The sequence below is a fragment of the Rhizopus delemar genome, genomic scaffold, assembly GCF_000149305.1.
Source record: "Rhizopus delemar RA 99-880 supercont3.6 genomic scaffold, whole genome shotgun sequence".
Classification (NCBI taxonomy): Eukaryota; Fungi; Mucoromycota; class Mucoromycetes; order Mucorales; family Rhizopodaceae; genus Rhizopus; species Rhizopus delemar.
Window position 1 is genome coordinate 981,748 of NW_027137832.1, and position 21,336 is coordinate 1,003,083.

The 21,336-nt window shown below is 33.7% G+C and overlaps 9 protein-coding genes across 9 annotated transcripts; 5 read left to right on the top strand and 4 right to left on the bottom strand.

Moving 5' to 3' along the window:
• Positions 1-705: 705 nt before the first annotated feature.
• On the top strand, positions 706-1,291 carry RO3G_08368 (uncharacterized protein; the record flags this gene model as incomplete). Its single annotated transcript, XM_067662958.1, has 2 exons — positions 706-714; positions 1,064-1,291. 2 exons carry the CDS (start codon positions 706-708, stop codon positions 1,289-1,291), a joined length of 237 nt encoding a protein of 78 aa, XP_067519059.1.
• A 2,630-nt stretch (positions 1,292-3,921) lies between these two features.
• RO3G_08369 (uncharacterized protein) lies at positions 3,922-6,608 on the top strand (the record flags this gene model as incomplete). Its single annotated transcript, XM_067662959.1, has 3 exons — positions 3,922-4,039; positions 4,105-6,086; positions 6,282-6,608. The coding sequence occupies 3 exons, from the start codon at positions 3,922-3,924 to the stop codon at positions 6,606-6,608; spliced, it is 2,427 nt and encodes an 808-aa protein (XP_067519060.1).
• Positions 6,609-9,011: 2,403 nt separating this feature from the next.
• RO3G_08370 (uncharacterized protein) lies at positions 9,012-9,505 on the top strand (the record flags this gene model as incomplete). Its single annotated transcript, XM_067662960.1, has 3 exons — positions 9,012-9,022; positions 9,303-9,430; positions 9,486-9,505. 3 exons carry the CDS (start codon positions 9,012-9,014, stop codon positions 9,503-9,505), a joined length of 159 nt encoding a protein of 52 aa, XP_067519061.1.
• Positions 9,506-9,590: 85 nt separating this feature from the next.
• Positions 9,591-11,204, top strand: RO3G_08371 (uncharacterized protein; the record flags this gene model as incomplete). Its single annotated transcript, XM_067662961.1, has 7 exons — positions 9,591-9,657; positions 9,731-9,800; positions 9,847-9,952; positions 10,004-10,120; positions 10,174-10,235; positions 10,302-10,535; positions 10,589-11,204. 7 exons carry the CDS (start codon positions 9,591-9,593, stop codon positions 11,202-11,204), a joined length of 1,272 nt encoding a protein of 423 aa, XP_067519062.1.
• A 751-nt stretch (positions 11,205-11,955) lies between these two features.
• On the bottom strand, positions 11,956-13,566 carry RO3G_08372 (uncharacterized protein; the record flags this gene model as incomplete). Its single annotated transcript, XM_067662962.1, has 5 exons — positions 11,956-12,980; positions 13,043-13,075; positions 13,186-13,248; positions 13,294-13,462; positions 13,555-13,566. 5 exons carry the CDS (start codon positions 13,564-13,566, stop codon positions 11,956-11,958), a joined length of 1,302 nt encoding a protein of 433 aa, XP_067519063.1.
• Positions 13,567-14,069: 503 nt separating this feature from the next.
• On the bottom strand, positions 14,070-15,456 carry RO3G_08373 (uncharacterized protein; the record flags this gene model as incomplete). Its single annotated transcript, XM_067662963.1, has 2 exons — positions 14,070-14,137; positions 14,304-15,456. The coding sequence occupies 2 exons, from the start codon at positions 15,454-15,456 to the stop codon at positions 14,070-14,072; spliced, it is 1,221 nt and encodes a 406-aa protein (XP_067519064.1).
• A 647-nt stretch (positions 15,457-16,103) lies between these two features.
• On the bottom strand, positions 16,104-16,692 carry RO3G_08374 (uncharacterized protein; the record flags this gene model as incomplete). Its single annotated transcript, XM_067662964.1, has 4 exons — positions 16,104-16,223; positions 16,278-16,441; positions 16,498-16,587; positions 16,635-16,692. The coding sequence occupies 4 exons, from the start codon at positions 16,690-16,692 to the stop codon at positions 16,104-16,106; spliced, it is 432 nt and encodes a 143-aa protein (XP_067519065.1).
• A 1,488-nt stretch (positions 16,693-18,180) lies between these two features.
• On the top strand, positions 18,181-19,944 carry RO3G_08375 (uncharacterized protein; the record flags this gene model as incomplete). Its single annotated transcript, XM_067662965.1, has 7 exons — positions 18,181-18,415; positions 18,466-18,731; positions 18,782-19,004; positions 19,059-19,224; positions 19,286-19,365; positions 19,430-19,686; positions 19,744-19,944. 7 exons carry the CDS (start codon positions 18,181-18,183, stop codon positions 19,942-19,944), a joined length of 1,428 nt encoding a protein of 475 aa, XP_067519066.1.
• A 612-nt stretch (positions 19,945-20,556) lies between these two features.
• On the bottom strand, positions 20,557-20,982 carry RO3G_08376 (uncharacterized protein; the record flags this gene model as incomplete). The annotated part of the gene is made up of 3 exons (XM_067662966.1): positions 20,557-20,567; positions 20,669-20,882; positions 20,947-20,982. 3 exons carry the CDS (start codon positions 20,980-20,982, stop codon positions 20,557-20,559), a joined length of 261 nt encoding a protein of 86 aa, XP_067519067.1.
• Between the last annotated feature and the right edge of the window lie 354 nt (positions 20,983-21,336).

Here is a 21,336-nt window from a genome sequence, read left to right on the forward strand (position 1 = left end):
CTAAACAAAATTAAAAAAAAAATCCTGTAATCATCAAGCAGCATCAATCCAAGTGATAAAAGATAAGGGAAAAAGCCATTCAATTAAGATCAATGAAAAATGCGCATACTCCTTTCATACAGTTTTTTATGAAATATACACATAAAGTAAGATGATCGAGCTCAAGTGTGAAATAGTGAAATAATTGAAAGTAAATAGTAAGCTTAAAAAAAGTTATGTTTAGTTTATTATTATATAAATTTATAATGAGTCGACATCTTTGCCTTCACCATTTTTATTCTCTTAAAAATGGAATACTTTTTACTGCATGCCTTAGATAACAAACTTGCTGAAAAAAAAAGTTTTCTGAGTGAGCTAAAAACGAAAATTATCAAATGACACTTACAATGTAGATGTCACATATTTGAAAATAAGCAATTTGACATCTTTTGGTCATATAATTAAATTGCCATTGGATTGAGTGTTTTGGAGTTGTACATTTGGGATTAGGAATGATAAGTTTTTGGTCTTATTTTGAACAAAATACAATACTATGGGTTAGGCAAATGGGTCGACAAATAGCAAAAGTTTAAAAGAAAGCTTTATAAAAGAAACCTAAAAGATAGTAATTGATCAAATTTAATGGTATAAAGTGCAACGACATTTATTGATTTGGTTGTCTAGCATACTGCTTTATTTTTACTTTTTTTAAGCATATGTTATACAATGCGGCTGGTAAATTTTGTCTGTTCTGAAAAAATAAACGACGATTTACGAAAAATAAATGACGATTACCTAAGAATAAGTGGCGCTACCTGAAAAACATTTGGATGTTTGTTAGCAAATAATTGTCTTTTTGGGCTAAGTCAAATTGGCGTTACTAATAGATTATTGTCGGCTATGATGTGAAAGCTTTATTTCTTTCCTTTCGCTCTAACAATTGAATAACATGACAAAAAATACATTTTTTTATGAGAACGGACACAATAATGTCTACAATAAGGATAGAGAGAGTCTTCGATTTGATGGAACGTGAGTTAACAGAAATCAGTGATCCAAACGTAATACTTGAAACCATAACAAGCCAAAATTTCTATTTGAGTCTCAAACCAGCAGAGAAAGAAACTACTGCAAAAGATTCAACAAAAAAGGCTATAGAAGTGGCCAAGAAAGCAGCGTCTACAAAGACCACAACGACCAAACCAGAGAGATACTTATTAACCAAATGATCGAGGATCCTACGGCAAGAGAAAAAGTGATTTTGCATGCAAAGGATCTTGGAGTTAATTCTCGTGCTGTTATGCGCTGGTGAAACACTATCAAGAAACTAGGAAGGTAGCTTAAAAAAAGTTATAAAGACATCCCAGTCGACCCAACTCACCGACTCCTGAGCATGGGCAACACATTCAACAAATAGTAGAAAAAGACTCACAAATTTGTGCTGATGACATTATTGATTCTCTGAAATCGCAGTTCGAGGACTTGAAGATTCTAAAGTCTCAAATGAACTAGCACTTGGGAAACAAAATACTCATTTCAATAAAGAAGCCAACCTACAAACTTATGACAAGAAATTCTGGCAATAATTTGCAAACAAGGTACGAGTGGTTTATGAAGCGGAAAGGCTCGGATCTGGGTTACACTAAGAACTGCATTTTTATTGATGAGGCTGCAATGAAACCGGCAAAAAAAAAAAAAAAAAAAAAAAAAAAAAAAAAAAAAAAAGCTTTCAGGAGGCAAAGAGCAGGCGACATTATTATTGAAGAGCCTACTACAGAGTATGTTGATATGGAGGAGAGTACTGCCATCAAGAGCAACAAGTCAGTAACAAAAGGTACAACTACTGCCGACTTTGTAAGGTTTATAAGTGAGCTTCTTGACATCATAGACATGGACGAATGTCTTATGGGTAGTTATCTTGTAATGGATTATTGTAGCTAACTGCTTGATCAAATAATCAAACTTTGATTCTTTTCACTCATCAAATCAAAATAGCAGCAAGTAATCTTAAAAGTACTGGATTATTCATGAAGTCCTTATGATGACTCTGCTCTCAATATTTATTCAGTTTTACACAGTATATATCTGATATAACTAAAAAAAAAAAAGTTGTGTAGATGCAATCTTTTCTTTTTTCTTTTTTCTACGTATAGTGTGTATGCCAATCTTTGCCATTTTGGTCTAAACACTTTATTGGCCTAAAAGTGACAAAATAGTAAAGACAACCTCAAATCCTGAGAGTTCGCCACTAGATTAATGAACGCAGTGAAATCTAAGGAGCTTAAAATAAAAGTAGTTAAAATTGCCGTACTCTAAGTATACATATAATAGATTAAGAATCTGCTTCAGCATCCTTGCTGGATATGGTCGTTCTATCATTACCACGAATTTAATCAACCAAATATGAATAAACAAATTAAAAAAAAAGTACCATATAACATGATTACATGTAGCGCCTCCATTATTGTAGGCTTTGTAAGTCATGTACTGCATTTTTGTATTTTTTTAAACTTTGCTTTAAAGAGCCTGCTTCTTTTTTTTCCCCCAAGTTATTCATGTACTATGATCTATACCAATTATAGCATTGTTAATAATTTTTTTAATAGGCAGTCCCTTTTGTTTATGTGTAAGATAGCCTCTAGTTGTCAGGAATGATCACAAGTCCATATTGTAATAATGATTGACCAATAAAATATGATTTGAAAAGAAGCAGTCAGAAATTCTCCTGAAAAAAAGTATAAATAAAGCTTCTATTCCCTGCTTTTTTTTTTCCTTCATTCAAAGAACTATCTGAACACTCGTAGGCGCAAGTTGAAAGGTGCGATGATAGGCATTTCTTTGCCTGACTTCGGGAGGGTTTTCTTTAATAAAAACTACCTAACTGGCCAAAGGCTTCGGCTGGAGGGCGGGACGATGGAGGGTTTTTTCGCAGTCCTAACCCATTTCACGATGGGGAGGGACTTTTTTACAATTTATATAAATGAAAAAAAAAAAAAAAAAAAAAAAAAAAGCAACAAGTTAAAAATGATCAGTGATTATTTCTTTAAACATGGAAATTTTCAATAGAAAAATTAAATGGCCAACTTTGTTTAAAATATTCAAATTCTTTTTATACATACTTTTCATGAGTCTTATCCAATGAAAAGAAAAATTGAGAGTAGGTTATAGAGTAATGCACTTACCTCCTTGTTCGCCAGAGCTCAACCCGATTGAGCAGTTTTAGGCCATAATTAAAGGAAAACTCAAACATCGTCGAATGAAAACTTATTGAGTCGAAGTGCTGATGCTTGTAATCAAACTCTTTATGGATTCTCTAGTCAAATTATCCACTGTTGTAATAAAACACCCATGCGAACATACTTTTAAAATCATATTATGCTATTTTCATAACACCATACCTTTTTAGAATATAAATCCTGCGAAAATTGGTATGGTTAAAAAAGTTTCATTGGACCTTTAATGGAGATTTTGATCAGTGAATATATAATCATTATGCAATGACATTACAAGATGACGGTCCAATATTTTATGCTCATCAAATTTGTTCTTAACATATTTATCATTGAGGTTTGATGAAAAAAAATAAAGAACTTGACAAATTCAGACGCTAATAACTTCTCGAGTCCTATCCACTATAATCATTATTCTATGTGAATCTAGAAAACAAGTATCTTTTATTGCAAGCGATTATATGGTGTAAGCTCATTGTAGGCGCATTGTTATTATTTGGTTGTAGCTGTGTTTGAATAAATCTATATAAGTAGGATGAGAGTATCTCTTTTTAACATTTAAATCAATTTCTGGAAACACTCTTTCTTTTTGTTCGTATATTTCACTCATGAAAACGCACTGGAAAATGAAAGGAAAGCAAAAGGATACTTTATTCTCTTCAAACCAAAATAGGCCATCTAAGAGCGAAAACGGTAGGCTCCATATCTAATAATGGATCGAAATGTCAATGACCACAAAATTGATACTATTGTAGACTCGTTTGAGCTATATGTAGAAGACAACTCAGATGACGATTTCCAACCCGTTGTAACAGCTAGAAAAAGAAAAAGTAAGTTGCATTGTCAAAATTGATGTAGGTAAACAGCTAGTCTAACGTATGAAACCCTATCATAGATAAGGAAAATACTCCACAGAGTGGATCACAAAAGAGGTTCAAAGGCAAAGGAAAAGCTACAGATTCTGAAGTTACTACTACAAGTAGTACTGGTATCTCTACAACAGATGAACCTACCATGCTCAATAAAATCACTCTTGATGACTATGATCTTGAATATAACAATGTCGATTTTGATGCACCTATCATCAAAAGACCCTTTTTGGGTGAATCAACCAAGTCTGCTTCTCGTATCACCAAATCAACTTCTGCTGCTGTGGAGCCAAGCACAACTGCTTCTAAAACAAGTATAAATTCTTCCAAGCCTAGTAAACCTGTTCCAATTGCCTTCAAGTCAGCTGCAACTTCTGTGAAATCAAGTTTTTATCCTGTGCCTGTTGGCAAGGCAAGTGACATTAAAGAAGGACCTAAGAAGATAAGCAAGCGTGTGATGACAATTAAAACGACTGTAAAGAATATTTGGAAACCAGCATATTTACAACCATTGTATGACTTGGTTCACACTACCAACTTACTAGTTACACATACCTTTGCCTTCACAAAGTACATATATCTACAAGAACTGGCAACAAATGAAAATTTTGGGTTGAACAACTTTGTGACAAAAGGTTTCTTTGTTGAGGTTTTTCTGAATCTTGTTCTCTCAAAGGGTGGAAATAGCACAAGACTGAAGGATACGACCAAAAATTATAGGCGGTTGATATCAAAATATAAAGAAGCTTACTTTGAAGACGCTAGTTATAGTCCCCCTAACTTACCATATGCTCAGCAAATAGCCATGTACGAGTGTACGAAGATCCAAACAGCTTACTATAATAGCATCAAAGCTCATTTTGGAAACAGGCTGCGTAGTTTGATAAACAAGTTATTTAAAAAGAAGGAAAAGGCAAAGAGTCTCAGAGGAGAAATGCAAGCAAACAAGTCTAGTAGTAAAGCGATAAAAGAAGCTATCCGAAAGAAGATTTATCGACCCTGCAATCAGGTGAAGCTTGCCATCGCCAAAAAAGAGATGCCTGAAGTTGGTCTTTTAGATGATCAATCAAGAACACAATTAAATGATTTTCTCTCAAGTTACCCAGAGGACTATACTTTTCAAAAGAACTCAATTTACTATGATGTTATGGCTAGTCCAAAAAACCATTTCAAGGCCTTCTTCAGACTTGCTGAGCTGTCTGAAGCCGAACAGACGAAACAGCTTGCTTGTTTCCCGCTACGTACCACCTTTATTCCTTGCTACATGACGTTAGATAGCAAAATAATTCATTACCATATTCTCAAGAGTAAAAAGAATCCAAAAACAGGAAGCAAGTTTAAGACATGGGGTGTTATCGTAGACCTAAATAAAAAGGCGTTCAAGCATCAAGGAATTCAAAAGACTTTGCAGTTCCAAGGAACTCTCGAAACAGATGGAGTCGGTGTCTCCATAATAAAGCAAAACACTGATACAAGCAGAAAGTCGTCTAAACCCAACACTGAAAAGAAAGTGGACGGTAATCAAACAGAGCATATTGAAGGATTAAGTCAAGCCGAGTTAAAAAGCACTGAAGGCAAGTGTGTCTTGATAGACCCTGGAAGGCGGGACTTGATGTACTGCATGAAAGAAACCAGCACTGTTGAAGAAAAACAAACACTTATATTTACGAAGAACAACCGCTCAAAATGCTCAAGGCACTTTAGATATTTAAGAAAACGTACTCAACCTTTTGTGGTCCAAAAAGCCGAATCAATCCTTTCTAGATCTGAATTCAACTCTGTAAAGTTGAAGAAGTTTGTACAGTACATTAAAACAAGAGCATCAGTAAAAAACACTTTGTACGAATATTATGGAAATGAGACAACAAAATCTAAAGAAACATATTTCCCTGAATCCGAATTTGACTTTCGAGTCGACCAAAAATGCAATTTGTATTATGTAAATCTGTTTATAGCAAAAATCTGTGGTTTTTTCCCTCAACCTGAGAATTACTCTACTGATAGCTCTGTAAAGTCTCAACTGTATGCCACTTACCTACAAATAATGTTACAACAAAAGCATATTTCAGAAAGACTAGATGATAATGAGAAAAGCAAAGTTCTAGGTCTGGCAAAAGAGATATATAGACGGCCAGAGCAAAGCAATTATAAAAAGACTATCAGTACAGCATTAGAAAAGCTACAAATTTTACCTTTTCGAAAGTTGAAGTTTTCAAGTAAACTCTTCTTTGACCAGAATGATCAAAAATTGGTGCGTAGCTTAAAAGCAAAGTTTGATCAAGATGCTGTCTTAGTTTTTGGAGATTGGTCCGCTCCTAATGTCAAATATCAAGAACCGACAGGAGGCAAGGGGTTAATCAGGATGTTAAAGAAGAACGGGTTTGTTGTCTACTTAATCAATGAATACAAAACATCTTCCTATTGCCCAACCTGTGAAAATGAATTAGAGAAATTCAAAACCGTGCCAAACCCTCGCCCTTACCAACGGAAAAAGAAGTCAGACGTGCTATGCAATGGTTTGTTGAGGTAATCCAAAAAAAAAACTAGATTAATTCTTGATAACTAATGCAGTACTAGGCGTAAGAGCCTCTCATGTTTTAAACAACAAACCACAGGAATAAAAAGAAGATTTTGGAATCGCGATCAAGCAGCCGTATTGAATTTTCTCAAGATCTTAAACAGTTTGAGAAAGACTGGCGAACGCCCTAGCCTTTTCACCAGAAAATAGCTTTTAGACTGATTATCTTTAAGTAGAACAAAAATAAGAAAATCACAAAAAATTCTCCACCAAGGTTATCGCTTTGGTCATTTAATACAGGTATTGCATTAAAACAAGTACAAAGCGACAACAATAAATGTGCTAAACGAAATTTTCATTTAGGTTAGTGACATTTATTTTTCTGGAAATGACATTTATTTTTGTTTAAATGTTATATTTTATTAAAGGTCCAATTGAGCGCTAAAAAAAAATAAAACAAATAAGTGTCCGCCCGGACCAGATCAATCCGTTTGGAGGTTTGATGTTTAGAAAAAACCCCTTCGGGTTCAAGGGTAAAAAATGAGAAAGGAAAGTAGGATGCAGGGAGAGACATACGAAGTTAGTTAAATTGTTTCGGCCATTCAATTAGTTTTTGGCCATGAGGTGTCTTGCATGGGATGATTGTATAGTGTTGTAGTTGATCTAATTCATGGAGGGTAGAGCATATAACAGGCCATCGACAGGTCCAGGACAGAGCAATACTAGAGGGAACAAATATGCGTGTCGGAAGCATATTCAAAAGGAAAGATATAGGGTCAGCTATTGTTTCAGGCATACAGAGACGGCGATGCATATTGAGGCAGCTGATGGCGTGACGTCTTGAAAGATTATTGTTGGGATGGTAAGGGTAGGGTTTGGGACATTTATTTTTTGCTAAACGAAGTTTATTTTCTTCAAACCGACAAAATTTACCAGCCCCACTGTAATAGAAAAAACCTGTTTATTTTTGATTAAAAAAATCAGAGTAGCATACGCTGGATGGTAGAGTATTAGGAAATGTTTAAACTATCCCAGTGCTACAGATACATTATCAGTGAAAAGATGTTTAAAAAAGATTAGCAAAGCTATTAGAGATGTTTTTTGTTTGTGTTTCTATCTGCATAAATGTCACAAAAAATTTAAAGGCAATCTCATCTGATTTTGAAAAAATTCTATTGTCAAAGTCTGGTTGCTTTATTTTATTTAAATATAATCGATTCAACATGCTTCTTTTTTTAACTATTTTTGCATTTTAATTATTATTTTTTTTTATATAAAATTTTGTTTAAAAAAAGACACTTAAATGATACTGAAGGAAAACAAAATAAAAAGCAGATTGAGGTTTAAAATTTTATATCTGTTTATGTAACATATTTTAAAATTCAGTTGTTCCACTTTCACTAATGGTAAAAATTATAGCAGTCAATAATTCATATTATTCACTAAGTTACATATTTTAATAAAAAATAAAAAGTAGTACATTTCTGTTTACGCTTTTTTAGTCAAGTGGTTGCACTTACCTATTCTGTATTATGAATCCAACGAATGATTATTAATATTTTATTTTAATAAAACATTAATCCACATACATTTCAAAAAGCTTGAGCTCAAACAATAGTCTTATAGTGTTTCTTTGTCTTTCTGCTTACAATGATCTTCTAGTAGTTGATATTAATGAATCAAAAACATATTACGAGGAATGTCGTTTTTTAGTTATCTTTAACAAATACTTTTAAACTTAAACATCTATGTTTGGTGTTGTAATCGACTGAATTCTGTAGAATTTCCATGCTATTGTGCTTTAATCAATATAATTTAGGAATTACTTATGTATAAAAGGTATTAAAATCCCTCATAAGTTACAGAATTAAAACTTCAGTGGAAAGGTGTACAGCAGGTAGGATTATCAATGCACATACAATAGCGAAAAGAAAGAAAGGAAAGTTTTATCATTTTTCACCATACCTTTAATGGGTAATTGCATAATTAATAAAAAGGGCTTATATTGTACTTTGTGAACCGCTGTCTTATATTATGTAGCGTTGACTTTAAAGAACAAACATCCTCTAAATTAATTAAAGCCTTTGTGAACTTAAAACATTCAAGAAACAAGCATATAAAATTAATGAGAGGAGACTGTGATATTCAAAAGAATACATGGTTACTGATATGTAACCATTGTGGAGAATAATATAATTTTTATGCTATATAGCATCAGATTAAAATAATTTTTTCTTCGCATATTAGCTATATGGAAAGTTATAGCTCTTTTGTTAACGAATATCAGTAATTATTGAATTGTTAATTGAGTGAGAGCGCGTAAAACAAAGAAAAAGAATGACCAACACCTATTTCTAATTACTGTCTTTACAATTAACTGTTTAAATACATTGGAAGCACAGCTGTCACTATTTGATGGGTTCTAAGTATATCCCTTCAACGTCTCCTTCCATCATTTGAGCAGTTTGGTTGCTTCGATAAATAGCATGTATGACTAACTTCTGCAATTGCAAGTCATTGGTTTTCATTTAGCTGTATATAATCATAAATAGTTCGGATTTTAAAAAATGCGTACAAAGACTTTGCTGGGGATTTTTCTTTCTCTTATTTCTTATTATTTCTTTTGACAATGAACAGAGGCACCATTGTATTGCAAGTATCGTTTATAATTTACGCTCTAGTAGCAACTAAAATTTGTTTTAATAGGGATATTGATGAAGCAGAGTATCTTTTAGACCAATTAGGAGCACCTGACAAAGATGAGGATAAGCTTGTTACAAAGCTCAGAAACAGATTAAGTTTGTTTTTGAAAGAGATTCGCCAAGGAGCAGAAGGTACAATATGAGTAATTATATGAGGAATGAGGCTATTTATATACTTTATATATAGGCACAGGAAAGAAAGATTAAATTTCGTCCTACCTTATAAAAAATAAATTTCTTCCTATAAAAGGTTCTTTTTTATTCATTAAAATTGATTTATTTAATTTTTGAAATGTCTTTTGATCTCATCAACATTGCTAACCAAGACGAAAGTTGGGCCTTGCTTCCATCAGATCCGGGTATTGTTACAATAGTTTATTTCTCCGGATTTCACTAACAACATTGCAGCAATTTTTAATGACATGATAAAAGAGTACGGCGTAAAAGATGTCAAAGTACAAGAAGTTTATAGTCTTGATTTTGATTACTTAAAAGCTGAAAGGTATTATATGAAAAGAAATAGAAGGTTTTTGCTAAACTTTTTGTAGTCCTGTGTATGGCTTCATTTTCGCATCAGAATGCAGAGAAGAAGAATTATCGAATGATTTCGATGAGTATGATCCTGCAGCAGAATTCATTATTTATACTACACAAGTAAAGCCAAAAATCACTGTCTTATAACGTAATAAGTTTTATTTTATTTAGATTATCACCAATATCTGTGGCACATTGGCTTTACTAGCTGTTCTTTTTAACGTGGATATTTACAGAGGCGAGCTTTTAGAAAGCTTTCTTAATTTCACAAAAGATTTTTCTCCCATTGTAAGTTTAGCAAATTTACAGCATTTGCATAAAGTTTACCTTTTGCTACATAGAATCGTGGAATGGCTTTGGGTAATAGCCCCACCATACGCAATATTCACCACGCTTATGCAAGGTAAACGCGCAACTTTTAGTTTTCCGACTGAAAAGAAACAAATTGCTAAATATTTCTATTTTTTAGATCAAAGCATGAAAGCGATTGCTATACAATGGATTTAGATACTGATGATCTTGCTGATTCCAACCAAGAATTAACTGAAGTTGAAAACTACCATTATGTTAGTTATATATACAAAATTGGCTATATTTGGGAACTTGATGGCCTAAAGGGAAGGCCTATTAAACTGACTGCATGTGAAGAAGAAAACTGGATTGACGCTTTGAAGCCAATACTTGAGCGAAGAATGAATGCATCGTAAGATAATATACACGTATATTAATATATGTATTTATTTAAATTATGAATAGAAATGATGAAGAGATTGCATTTAGCCTTATGGCCATTACCCATGACCCCTTATCAAGTAAAAAAGAAGAATTACGAATTTACAATGACTGTCTACAGCAAATCAACCAAGTTAAAGGGCTTGAAAAGGAGAAGATACAGATATCCATGAATAAGTTTTTTAATACTTATCCAAACAATGATATAACTGGCTCTAGAATAATGCATGAGCTTTGGCTAGCGACTACATGGCATCAAGATTATGTAATTATGAAAAAGACAACAGAATTAAACAGCATAAAGGAATCATTAAATCGTGAAATAAATCTTGCTGAACAGGACAGCCAAGAAGCTACAGCAGATATTTTACGACAAAAATTCGACTACTTTGTCTTTTTAGAGCAATTATTCCGCGTCGCCCATGAAAAAAACGTACTAGAACAATGCGAAGAGTATACCAAAGTTACTCATATTCCCAAGAGACGTGGGAGAAAACCAAACCTGGATAAACAAAAGGGACCAGACGGAAGAAAACATACACCTAAGGAAAATAAATCAAGTGCGAAGCAAGGGGTGACTGAAAAGATTACAAAAGGAAGAAGGGGGCGTAAACCAAGGAGCGCTACAGTTCTTGCTTAAATGAAAATATAGTGTACATAAAAACTCCTTTTTCATCATTTAGGGTTTATAGAAGTCAAATCTTTATTAAATAAAAAACCATGTATATATGAAGGTAGAGACGATTCCCTTAGATGAAGGTTTTACTAAGAAATCTCAAGATGCACTTGGTCTGTAAAGCCTAGTATTGTACTTACCCTCCTAAAAAGATTAAACATTTGGTATGAAAATTATTTTCGACGTATAGCCCATATTTACCGTATAATTTATTATAGTTTTATTGAAAAGCAACAAGCACGCTGACTTCTGTTGTAATCATCAAATCAGAATAGATTACACCACTATTGCTGCTGTATCGTTATCTGGGTTCTATATCAAGAAGTATTGATTTGGGTTGCAAATCTTGTAAATATATATATTTAGCTTAAAATCTTTTTAAATTCTACGCTTGCAAGCTTTACTATCAAGGATGTACTATTATTCTTTTTAAATTTTTTTTCCTATCTACTGGCTAGGTGTTCTTTTACATTTTATAAACTGAAAACAACATGACAATATCATGTAAATACTGCTATATGAAAAGGTCTATGTAGCAACTTTTTATTTTAGTTATATAATATGATATTCAATACGAAGATGTATTAGCACATTGTGAACTAACCTAGGGAAATTAGCAAGAGAAAAGGAATTTTATATAATAATAATTTATATAAACATGATGAATACGTTGAAGGATGCAAATAGCACCACATACCTTCTGTTTCCAATTGAATTATGGTTGAGCCTGTTGTGATCCATAATCAAGAGGCTGTTTAGCTACAACAGGCACTCTTTCTTCTTGTGCTTCTGGTAAACTGGTTGTGGCGCCATTTTTATGCTGAGGTAATGAAGGTCCATTTTGGTCTTTCCACTTCTGAGGAATTGATCGAATGTTATCAACAAAGCAACGCAAACAATCCCTTAAACCAAGACGTTGTATAGACAATAACACGGCAGACACAAGTCCAGTCAAGAAGCCAATACCATCATTTGAATAAGCAATAAGCGCACCAGCGGTAAAGAGCATGATGGTAAAATTTTCTCGTTTACGTATATCATCTGTTTCATGATCATTGATACTTCTAGCAGCAGAGCCTAATTCTATGCCAGAAATAAACATCATCACGGCTAAGATTGAGTTTGGAAATAGTTGAAGCAAGCCAACAAGTGAACTACCAAATAAAATGCCTAAAATCAATTTACACAAACCAAGGATGATAACCGATAGCTCTGACCTTGCTCCGAATCGGTATTGACCTGCCAATCCACCTGATCCATGACATACGGGCATAGCACCAAACCAACAACCAATCAAGTTCATCAAGCCTACACTGACGGCGACGCTTGAGGTAGTCACATGCTTTTCAGGAAATAAATCATCAATCAAGGCACAAAGAGCAATGACTGAGTTGAGCGCCGTGAGTGGTAATTGACCAAGACCAGCATTTAAAAACCCGGTTTTAAACTGTTCAGATGAGGGAACAATGATCGTATTAGGATAATGACCACCGATAACTGAAGGAGGCGAGACAGTATGATGAGTCGCAAACATTAAAATTAAGGCAAATAATAAACCAATCAGAAATAATATTAATGCAGAAGGAACACGAGTATGATAACATAGGACGACAAACACAAATGACAAAAGGATCCATGTGTTATTATCGGCCCAATTACTACTTGATATTTTCCATTGTAACTTGGATACTAGATTATGTGCCTTGATGATCAGCTGGACTGCTGTGCCCAATTGAAGGCCTATGTACGGGAAATCGATTGTTTATGTTTTTATCCAATCGCGTGGCTATTTTTCTGTTTACCTTTGATGACTGCAGTTGGGGTAAATGTACTGACTAAGTGGATAGTTCGCGTAAATCCAAGAAAGAATATGAATGCAGCAACGCCTTTTAAATAGAGAATAGGATTAATTTTGTTTTTATTATTTGCAGTGATAATTTATTACCTAATCCAGCAGCCATGTTTTCTTCGATCGACATATCTTTTGTCAATACAATGGCAGCAATAGCTATAGATGGCATGATTAAATTTAACGTGAAATTAACAAATATACCATTACCTTTCATTGGTTGAACGCATACAGGCACTTGAAATAATAAGCCAGACAAGATATTCCATATGCCAGTAAACCATAAAGTACTGGTTAAATTAATTTGGTTGGCAACAGCCAAAGATATCATAATTGGTAAAAGGGTCCCTAAATCACCGAGACTTCCAGATATCTAAGACAAATTTAGATGATTTATAGATCAATTGCATATTAACAAACCTCATGTAATGTAAAGTGTTTTTTTAGCTTTTTAAAATAATTTACTGATTTTTCCATCTCTTTTCTATTATTTTACGGAAAGAAAGAAAAAAAAAAGTAATAAATCAACGGGATTCCCTGTTTTACTTTTTTATACACATTCTAATAATCGTTACACACAAAACTGTTACACCAAACAAGCAGAAATAATCCACTTGTGATCATAATAGAATAAGAATAAAAAGCTGTAAAATTTTATTGTAAAATACAGCGACTTTATAAGTCTAGTGTGTGTAAAAAGATTATATATAAAAAATGACTTGTATAATGCTATGGTTTGTATTACTTTTATTCCATTTGCTCTTTTTCTTGTGTATGAATGTGATTTAAACTTCCTCTTCGTGGTGTATCATCTATTATCTTTTCAGATTTTGGTAAAGGCGAGGATTCTGAAGTCAATACTTTTGGTTCATTTCTAGAAACTTGTAAGGTCCACGGTAATGCACCCATTCTAATTTAATAGACTTAATAAGTGAATGAATGCTTTTTGTTATATTACCTCGCATAAAACATTTGTAATCTTAAGCGCATAGCCTCATGATAAAGATCTTGAATAGTTCTATTACTGTATAGACCTTGCCTGATATTTCTAATCAACACATAAAATTCACAAACAGCTACAAGTCTATCGCGACAGAATCGATCAATACATGCCCAATCATCAAAATAGGATATTCTAAAGCGATAAGGTAATGCTGTACCATCGTTTCTTCCACATGCTTGGCATCCACTAAATACTGTTGATTGATTATTACTAAATCTCTCCCACATCATTGACTTTGCTGCAGAAATCTTTAATGGATTTTCGCTAGTTAATCTTCGAGCTTGTTCTTCTGCAAACCCTTGAGGTGCTTCCTCAATAAAGCAAGTATTTAATACAATCGCTTCATTAATTTTACGTGCTGATAGACGAGAGTTGGGACCAAATCGAAGACATGCCTCAACATCTTCATCTTGGCAATTCTTTATAAATGGTATTGAGTGAATCTTTTTAAGAGGTACTGAAGTTCCTGATTCTACAAAGTCTTTAAACTCTTCCAACACAAGTGAATCAATCTCAATCTCTGATCGTGTCGTCATTTTTTCAGTCAGCAAATCGGTGACGTCCTTGATGTGATCAGGCGTCTTTGGTATAGTGTCATTAGTGAAGTTGTTATCATTGTTCTCGGCCATTTCTTCCATTCTCTTTCTAAGTTCTTTTAACTGCATTTGTTCTGCTATTAATCTTTCTCTTGTTTCTTCTAGTTGATTTTCCAAGTGCTTATGTGCTGTTTCTAGTTTATGCTTCTCTCTTTTTTCATTGGCTACCATCCCATTCGCTTCCTCAAATAAACGTCGTGATAAGTCCTCTAGCTCACTTTCCACCATATCTTTAGAATGTTGTATCTCTGCTACTCGCTCAATTTCGTCTACATACTTGTCATTAAGTAATTCCATATCACTTTGTAATGCCTGAAATTTAGCCGTTTTATCGTCTAATTCTAATGTTACTTGCTCTAAACGTTTATTTAGTTTCTTGATAGACTCCATTTGTTCTCCAATCTTGTTCTGTTCTTCCTTTAATTGTTCTCCAAGTAGGGCAATTTCATTTTCATGGTTTTTTTGTTCAGATAAAAGCTCTTCAATAACAGGTATAGGTGAATGGCAAAGAACACACTCTCTAAGATTTTGTTTATTAATAATCTTTTGACAAGGACAATCCAGATTGCTGTCTCTTGGTGTACTAAGTGAGGTTGTGGTAGCTGGCTTTAGTTGAGACATGGGAGAAGAAGAGCTAGGTGATAAGGGAAGTGAAGAAGGAGGTAAAGGAATGAACTTTACTTCGTTATTATTATTAGGGAGTGGTTTATCAATAACAGCTTGTAAACTAGAATATAACTTTGAGATTTCTTTGCTTTGTTCGTCCATCGCTTTTTATTTTTAAAAATAAAATAAAGAGACAAATTTATGTAACTCCCTAACTCTTAAAGCATATACACGTGACTATAAATGGGAGAAAATGATTCTACTCAATTTTAATAGTTCTTTCTAAGGAGAAAAAGCTATTTATGTTCATAAACTAACAAACAAATCCAATTTCATATTATCATCTTAGTTTTCATCCTTCATTTTATCACAATTTAAATACTAGCGACGTGCTTTCCTTTTTGAATACTGACCTTATGAGCACTTGTTTCTCATCACACGTCTTTATTTATTTCTCACACCCTTTATTATTTTTAATAAAACCATTTTCTGCTTTAATTTGCATAAGTAAATCATAATAGTCGTATTTCACTGATTGACCACAATAACCAAAAGAAGAATATTGCGCTGACAATTGAAAATCAGTGGGGGTACTATAATACCTACAGATGATGTCTTTGTGTATGCACCTTTGTAATTCAGCAAAAATAGCCATGTATTCTTGGAAGCTATTTTCCGAAATGATCTATTTAATATTAGTTGCTCTACAACTTGTAAATTTATCATTTATTCATCGACTGTACACACAAAAAGAGAAAAAGAAAAAGGAAGAAAGAGGGAAAGATTAATTATATAAAAATAAGAAAAGATTATTGTTGTTGTGCTTCAAATTTAAGTCGTGATTGAGCAAATAGTAATTCCTGTTGTCTTAGTAATTCTTCTTCAGAAATCCCCGTGTTCTCTAATCTCGTACTCTTCTTATCTCGGTCCTAAACAAGCATTTGTTAATTTTCTTTTGTTGAACTTCTGCATGGTTTTTATACTTTTTGTTGTTTCTTGTGTTCTTTAAACACCTCTTCTACTTCTTCAACGTATTCTTCAAAGCCTAATGCCTGTAAGGCTGCCACAATATGTTCACCAGCAATTGTCTTTTTTGTTTCTTTTTCACATATTTCATTAGCTTCTGACGCGATCAAGTGAATGAATTCTATAATTATATTAAGTCTTTCATAAAGCTTTGCTACTTGATGTTTCTTTCTTTACCAACACAACAATCGATCAATAGATCTCGTGTATCTTTTGCACAAACAATATCCTCTGGCATCATTTCATTAATTAGTTTTTGTACAGTAGCTAAAAAAGATGAGTGGTTTGTTTTTATTACTTTATGTAGTTTTTACCTTTAGGGAGTGAAAGCTCATCATCCATAGATGGTCCAGAACGTTCAGTATCACTCATTTTTACTTAATTAAAAAAGCATCAACTTTACAAAAAAAAACCACCGTATTTCTTTTTTTTTTTTGTAGGAAATCTGGAAGCCCAGCAGTGGAGAAAAAATGTGGCTTTCATTTGATTTGTTGTTTTTACATTAAAGCACTAGCTTATTTTTTATATAAAAAGTTTGATAGCTACAGCTTTGAAGTATTAGCTTGAAATGTATAGCATAAAAGCTATCTTTGGAATAGAGTTTTTCTATATGAAGAAGATACAAGCTTGATTACAGTGTATTTTTGTTTTAAAATACATTTGTTCCTACTGTAACAAACGAATGCGTTTTTTTATACTTTTATTATCAAACCGTAGATTTCTGAATTGAGAATATTTACATCTGCTATCAAGTTTCTAGAGTTATTTTGGGTGCCTAAGAACTAAAGCAATGAGGTATCATGGTGTTTAAAAAGGCATATCATCATGACTGTGCCAGTTTAATTCTGGATTGGTTGACCAATAGGTTTCTATACCTTCCTCTATGTTAAATTCTATGATTTTATCCTGGTTCTATAGTTCCTATTCCCAAAGCATCTCTTTACATTTGATTTCTGATATTTATCGCTATCATTTTCTATGCTAAAATTCAGTATCATAGACCATGTTTGGCTTCCAATTCCCCTGCTGCATCAGAGATCATTCTGTGCACAATCGTTATCTACGTCACTCGTGTTGATACCTCTGATGTTGCCGTTATCCTTAATATTGTGAATGAATGATCCTTTTCTTTCAAAAAATATTCACTGATACATTCGCACTGGATCTTCTTCTCGTATGCCAATACACCAACTAGATTTTACTACTTTTGCCAGGACTAGTACACTTACCAAGACGTTTCACATTGAGCAATTTCATGTATGTTTAACTACCTTCACTTTCATAGTCGCTTTCTTAAAAAATGTTTTGGTCTCTTCATTTTAATACAGGCTGCTGACATGTCTTTGACCTCTGTAACTTATTAAAATTAATACAGGCTGCTACTTCTTGGTGCGATATCTAGCACGATACTATAGGTGTAACTGACTAGCATCCCTAATATTTTGTGCCTCTTCAGCTCTCTATTTGCTATTCGTAGATGAAACTCTCTTTCAATATGTTGTTAAATATATTTGAAAGCGATGGTTGTGGTAGTACATTCTGGAGTAATTAGTATCAAAATTAGCCTTTCCAACATTTTAGTCTTTATGGACCGCCTCCATATTCTTTGCGAACGATAATGATAATTGATATGCAGAAGAAGCCCTCTGCATTCTAAGAATTGCTCTATTTATTTTATGACAATACTACTACTTCTGTTTCTTTAAACAGTCTGTGTGGGCACACGACACTACTTTGGCGCTGTAAATGGATCATACTGTTTAGTCAATGTCTGTATGTGACTGCTTTCACGGATTTCTAGAGAATCAGGAAGAGCCGTGGCAAGTCAAGAGCATTCAAAGTTTCCTTTTTTTTATAATCATGTCTTTCTCTTTATACGGTTCTCTTCCACCCTCAAAATCTGAAAAGAAATCAGAAGCAGCTAAATCCACTTCGGAGACAAAAACAGCATCTACTTATTCTCTTTACTCCTCTTTGCCTCCACCAGAAACAAGTCAATCTACTACTACTACCACCACCACCACCATAAAGGAGGCCTCTACTTCTACAATTATCGAAGCAGCACCATTACCAACAACAACCCCTACACCTCAAGGTAAAATAGTAAATTAGAAAGATTTTTTATTCAACTTGATAAATACACAGGATGGTCAGCATTCAATAAATTTAGGCCTGTTTTACGCCGACCTACTATTCAAGCAAAGCCTAAACTTAATAAACCAGTCATTCCAGTTGGAGCAACTGTTGTTTCAGTAGAAACAGTGAGCAAAGAAAAACCAAATAACACAAGCACTAGCAGCATAACCATTCAGCAAGAAACAAAAACAGTCGATAATATAGATTTGGGCGCTATTCCTTTATTGTCTACACCTGATGATGTCAATGGCTTTCGTGCTGTACAGAAATCAAAGGTATAATAAAAAATAAAAGATGGTCCAAAAGTGCTCACAAGTCTATATAGAAAAAGGGTAAAAAGAAGAATACAGCAAACAATCAACCACAACCTATTGTATTCAATATGTTGGAAGATTATGATCCACACCGGCCGAACGATTATGAACAATATAAAGAAGAACGAAGAGAGCTTCGTGAAAAACAAAAAAGACAAAGAGATTGGGAAAAGAAACAAGCATATGGTCGACACTCTAGATCAAGATCAAGATCAAGGTCTCCAAGTCCTGAAGGTAAGATTAAACACTTCACAAAGGGAGAAAAAAATGATTGACGACTGGGTGCAGTTGCTAGATATCGAGATTCACGCTCACACAATAAACCCTCTTCACCACCTCCAGCTATCCCTGCTCCAGCAAGCATAAATTTGAATGAGACAGCAGAAGATGCCTATCAAAGAAGACTTAGACTGAGTCAACAGCAACCAAAGCCAACGGAAACTCCTCATTCAAAGTGAGTCTTATTCTATTTTTTTTCTTGAAAGTTTAAAGTAATTTATATTTGCGCTACTTAGATTAGATGATGAGCGATTAGCCTCTGCACAAGATATTGCAAGAAAAGTACTTGCAAAATATGGTTGGCAGGAAGGGCAAGGTAATAATAACCAAAAAGATACAAAGTGCGTGTGTGTTGTTTTGATTAAATATGTTTATTAAAGGACTTGGTCGAGACGGAGAAGGCATAAAGGAGGCATTACAAGTAAAACCTATTGGAAATGGCAGTGGTGTCATTATCAATAAATCAGCACAAATACCAATAGAGCATGAAAAGAAGGATGTGATAAAAGAAAAAGCATCAAAAACCATTTTACTTACAAACATGGTCGGACCTGGTGAAGTTGATGATATGTTGCAAGAAGAAACAGCAGAAGAATGTTCAAAATATGGAAAAGTAGAAAGGTGCTTGATATTTGAAGTAAGTGTTGAAAGGAGGAAGACAGGTGTAATTTTGCTTATTAATACTTAAACAAAGGTGCCGCGTGGACAAGTTCCAGAGCATAAGGCTGTGCGTATATTTGTCAAGTTTTCCGATGTTGAATCAGCAAAGCGTGCTATTCAAGATTTGAATGGTAGATTCTTTGGTGGAAGATCTGTTTCTGCAAGTTATTATGATACCAAGAGGTTTGACAAATTAGATTTAGCACCAACAAAAGATGAGTTGTTGTATTCGTAACTGCTCTACGGTGCGCTCTGATGCTACAATAAATTATTTCTTAGAAAGACTAGCTTAGTCTGTCAGAATGAGGAAAAGAAAGTAATCTACAATGGTCAATGTATTTTGTTTATTTTGCACAAATAAGTTATAGCATAATTGAATGATGTTTAATGAGAATTAAAACCGAACGTGTTTGTTATTATAATTGCCTTCATAGCTACGTCTGTAACTTGGCCTTCTATATTCTATAAAACAATACAAAGTGAGTTTGTTGAACTAAAAAGTTACTTTTATATAAAACCTCTTGGATAGTATTCTTTGTCATCGCGATATCTTCTGTCATCATAATATTTCTTGCTAGAATAAGTTGTCTTTGTTCGTTTATCTCTATAAACTGATTTTTCGTCATAATCGTCATCTTCATCTTGTCTCTGTCTCTTTTGTGATCTATTATTGGCAGGATAATCAGTTGCTTGCCCTATTCTTGATATGTAAATGTATTCGCTTTGGAAATTATCAAGTTCATTTCGTGGTTCACCATATTTATGAGGCTGGACTACGATAATTGAAGATAAAGCTGACTTTGGTTTCTTGTTTTCTATTCGTGCCTTTAAAGAATTTGAAGCATATTTAAATAGTGACTGTAAAATATCAAAGCAACTAAGAGCACCACATACATTTCGATCTGTATATCGCTATTATTAAACTTCATTTTGTAAAAGTATATTAGCGATTATTTTACCTGGTTCATCAGGATTGATGACAAACAGTTTTCCTTCCTCATAATTTACTTTTATAAGAGAAGTCTCTTCATCTACTGAGTAATATCTTCCTTTATCCTTTACACATATAATATATTTAGACGCATCAAAGGTAGAGTAATAATCAAGAAACCCTAAAAGCAAACAGGCATAGTAATCAGGATCGTTGGGGCTCTTGTCGATGGGCTTGTGCATCTATAATAACCAAGTTTAGATAATCGAACATAAAAGTGTGTTGTCAATCAACTCTCGATTTTACACAGTAATCCATACAATAAAATTTAACCCTTTTCATTGTTTTGATTCAATTAAGAGCCAAAATTCACGTACTGCAAATATACGAGACACAAAAAAACAAGACAATCATTGTTCGTAAGCAGCAGGGGTACTATATATACATGTATATCCTAAAAGATCGAGAGTTGACCATAAAGATTCTTACCTGCAAATAACTAACAATGAGACAAATAAGGCCAAAGCTAGCAAGACCTGAAAATTTTGCCGATAGAGGCTCAAAATTTTTTTTATGATTGACCCGAAACGAAGATAGTGCTTGTTTCAATACCATAAACAGTGGTTTTAATTCAGGATACTGCTTTATCCAGGCTATTGTTCTGTCCGAGCTAGGGGCAGGGTTCTGCACAGTAAT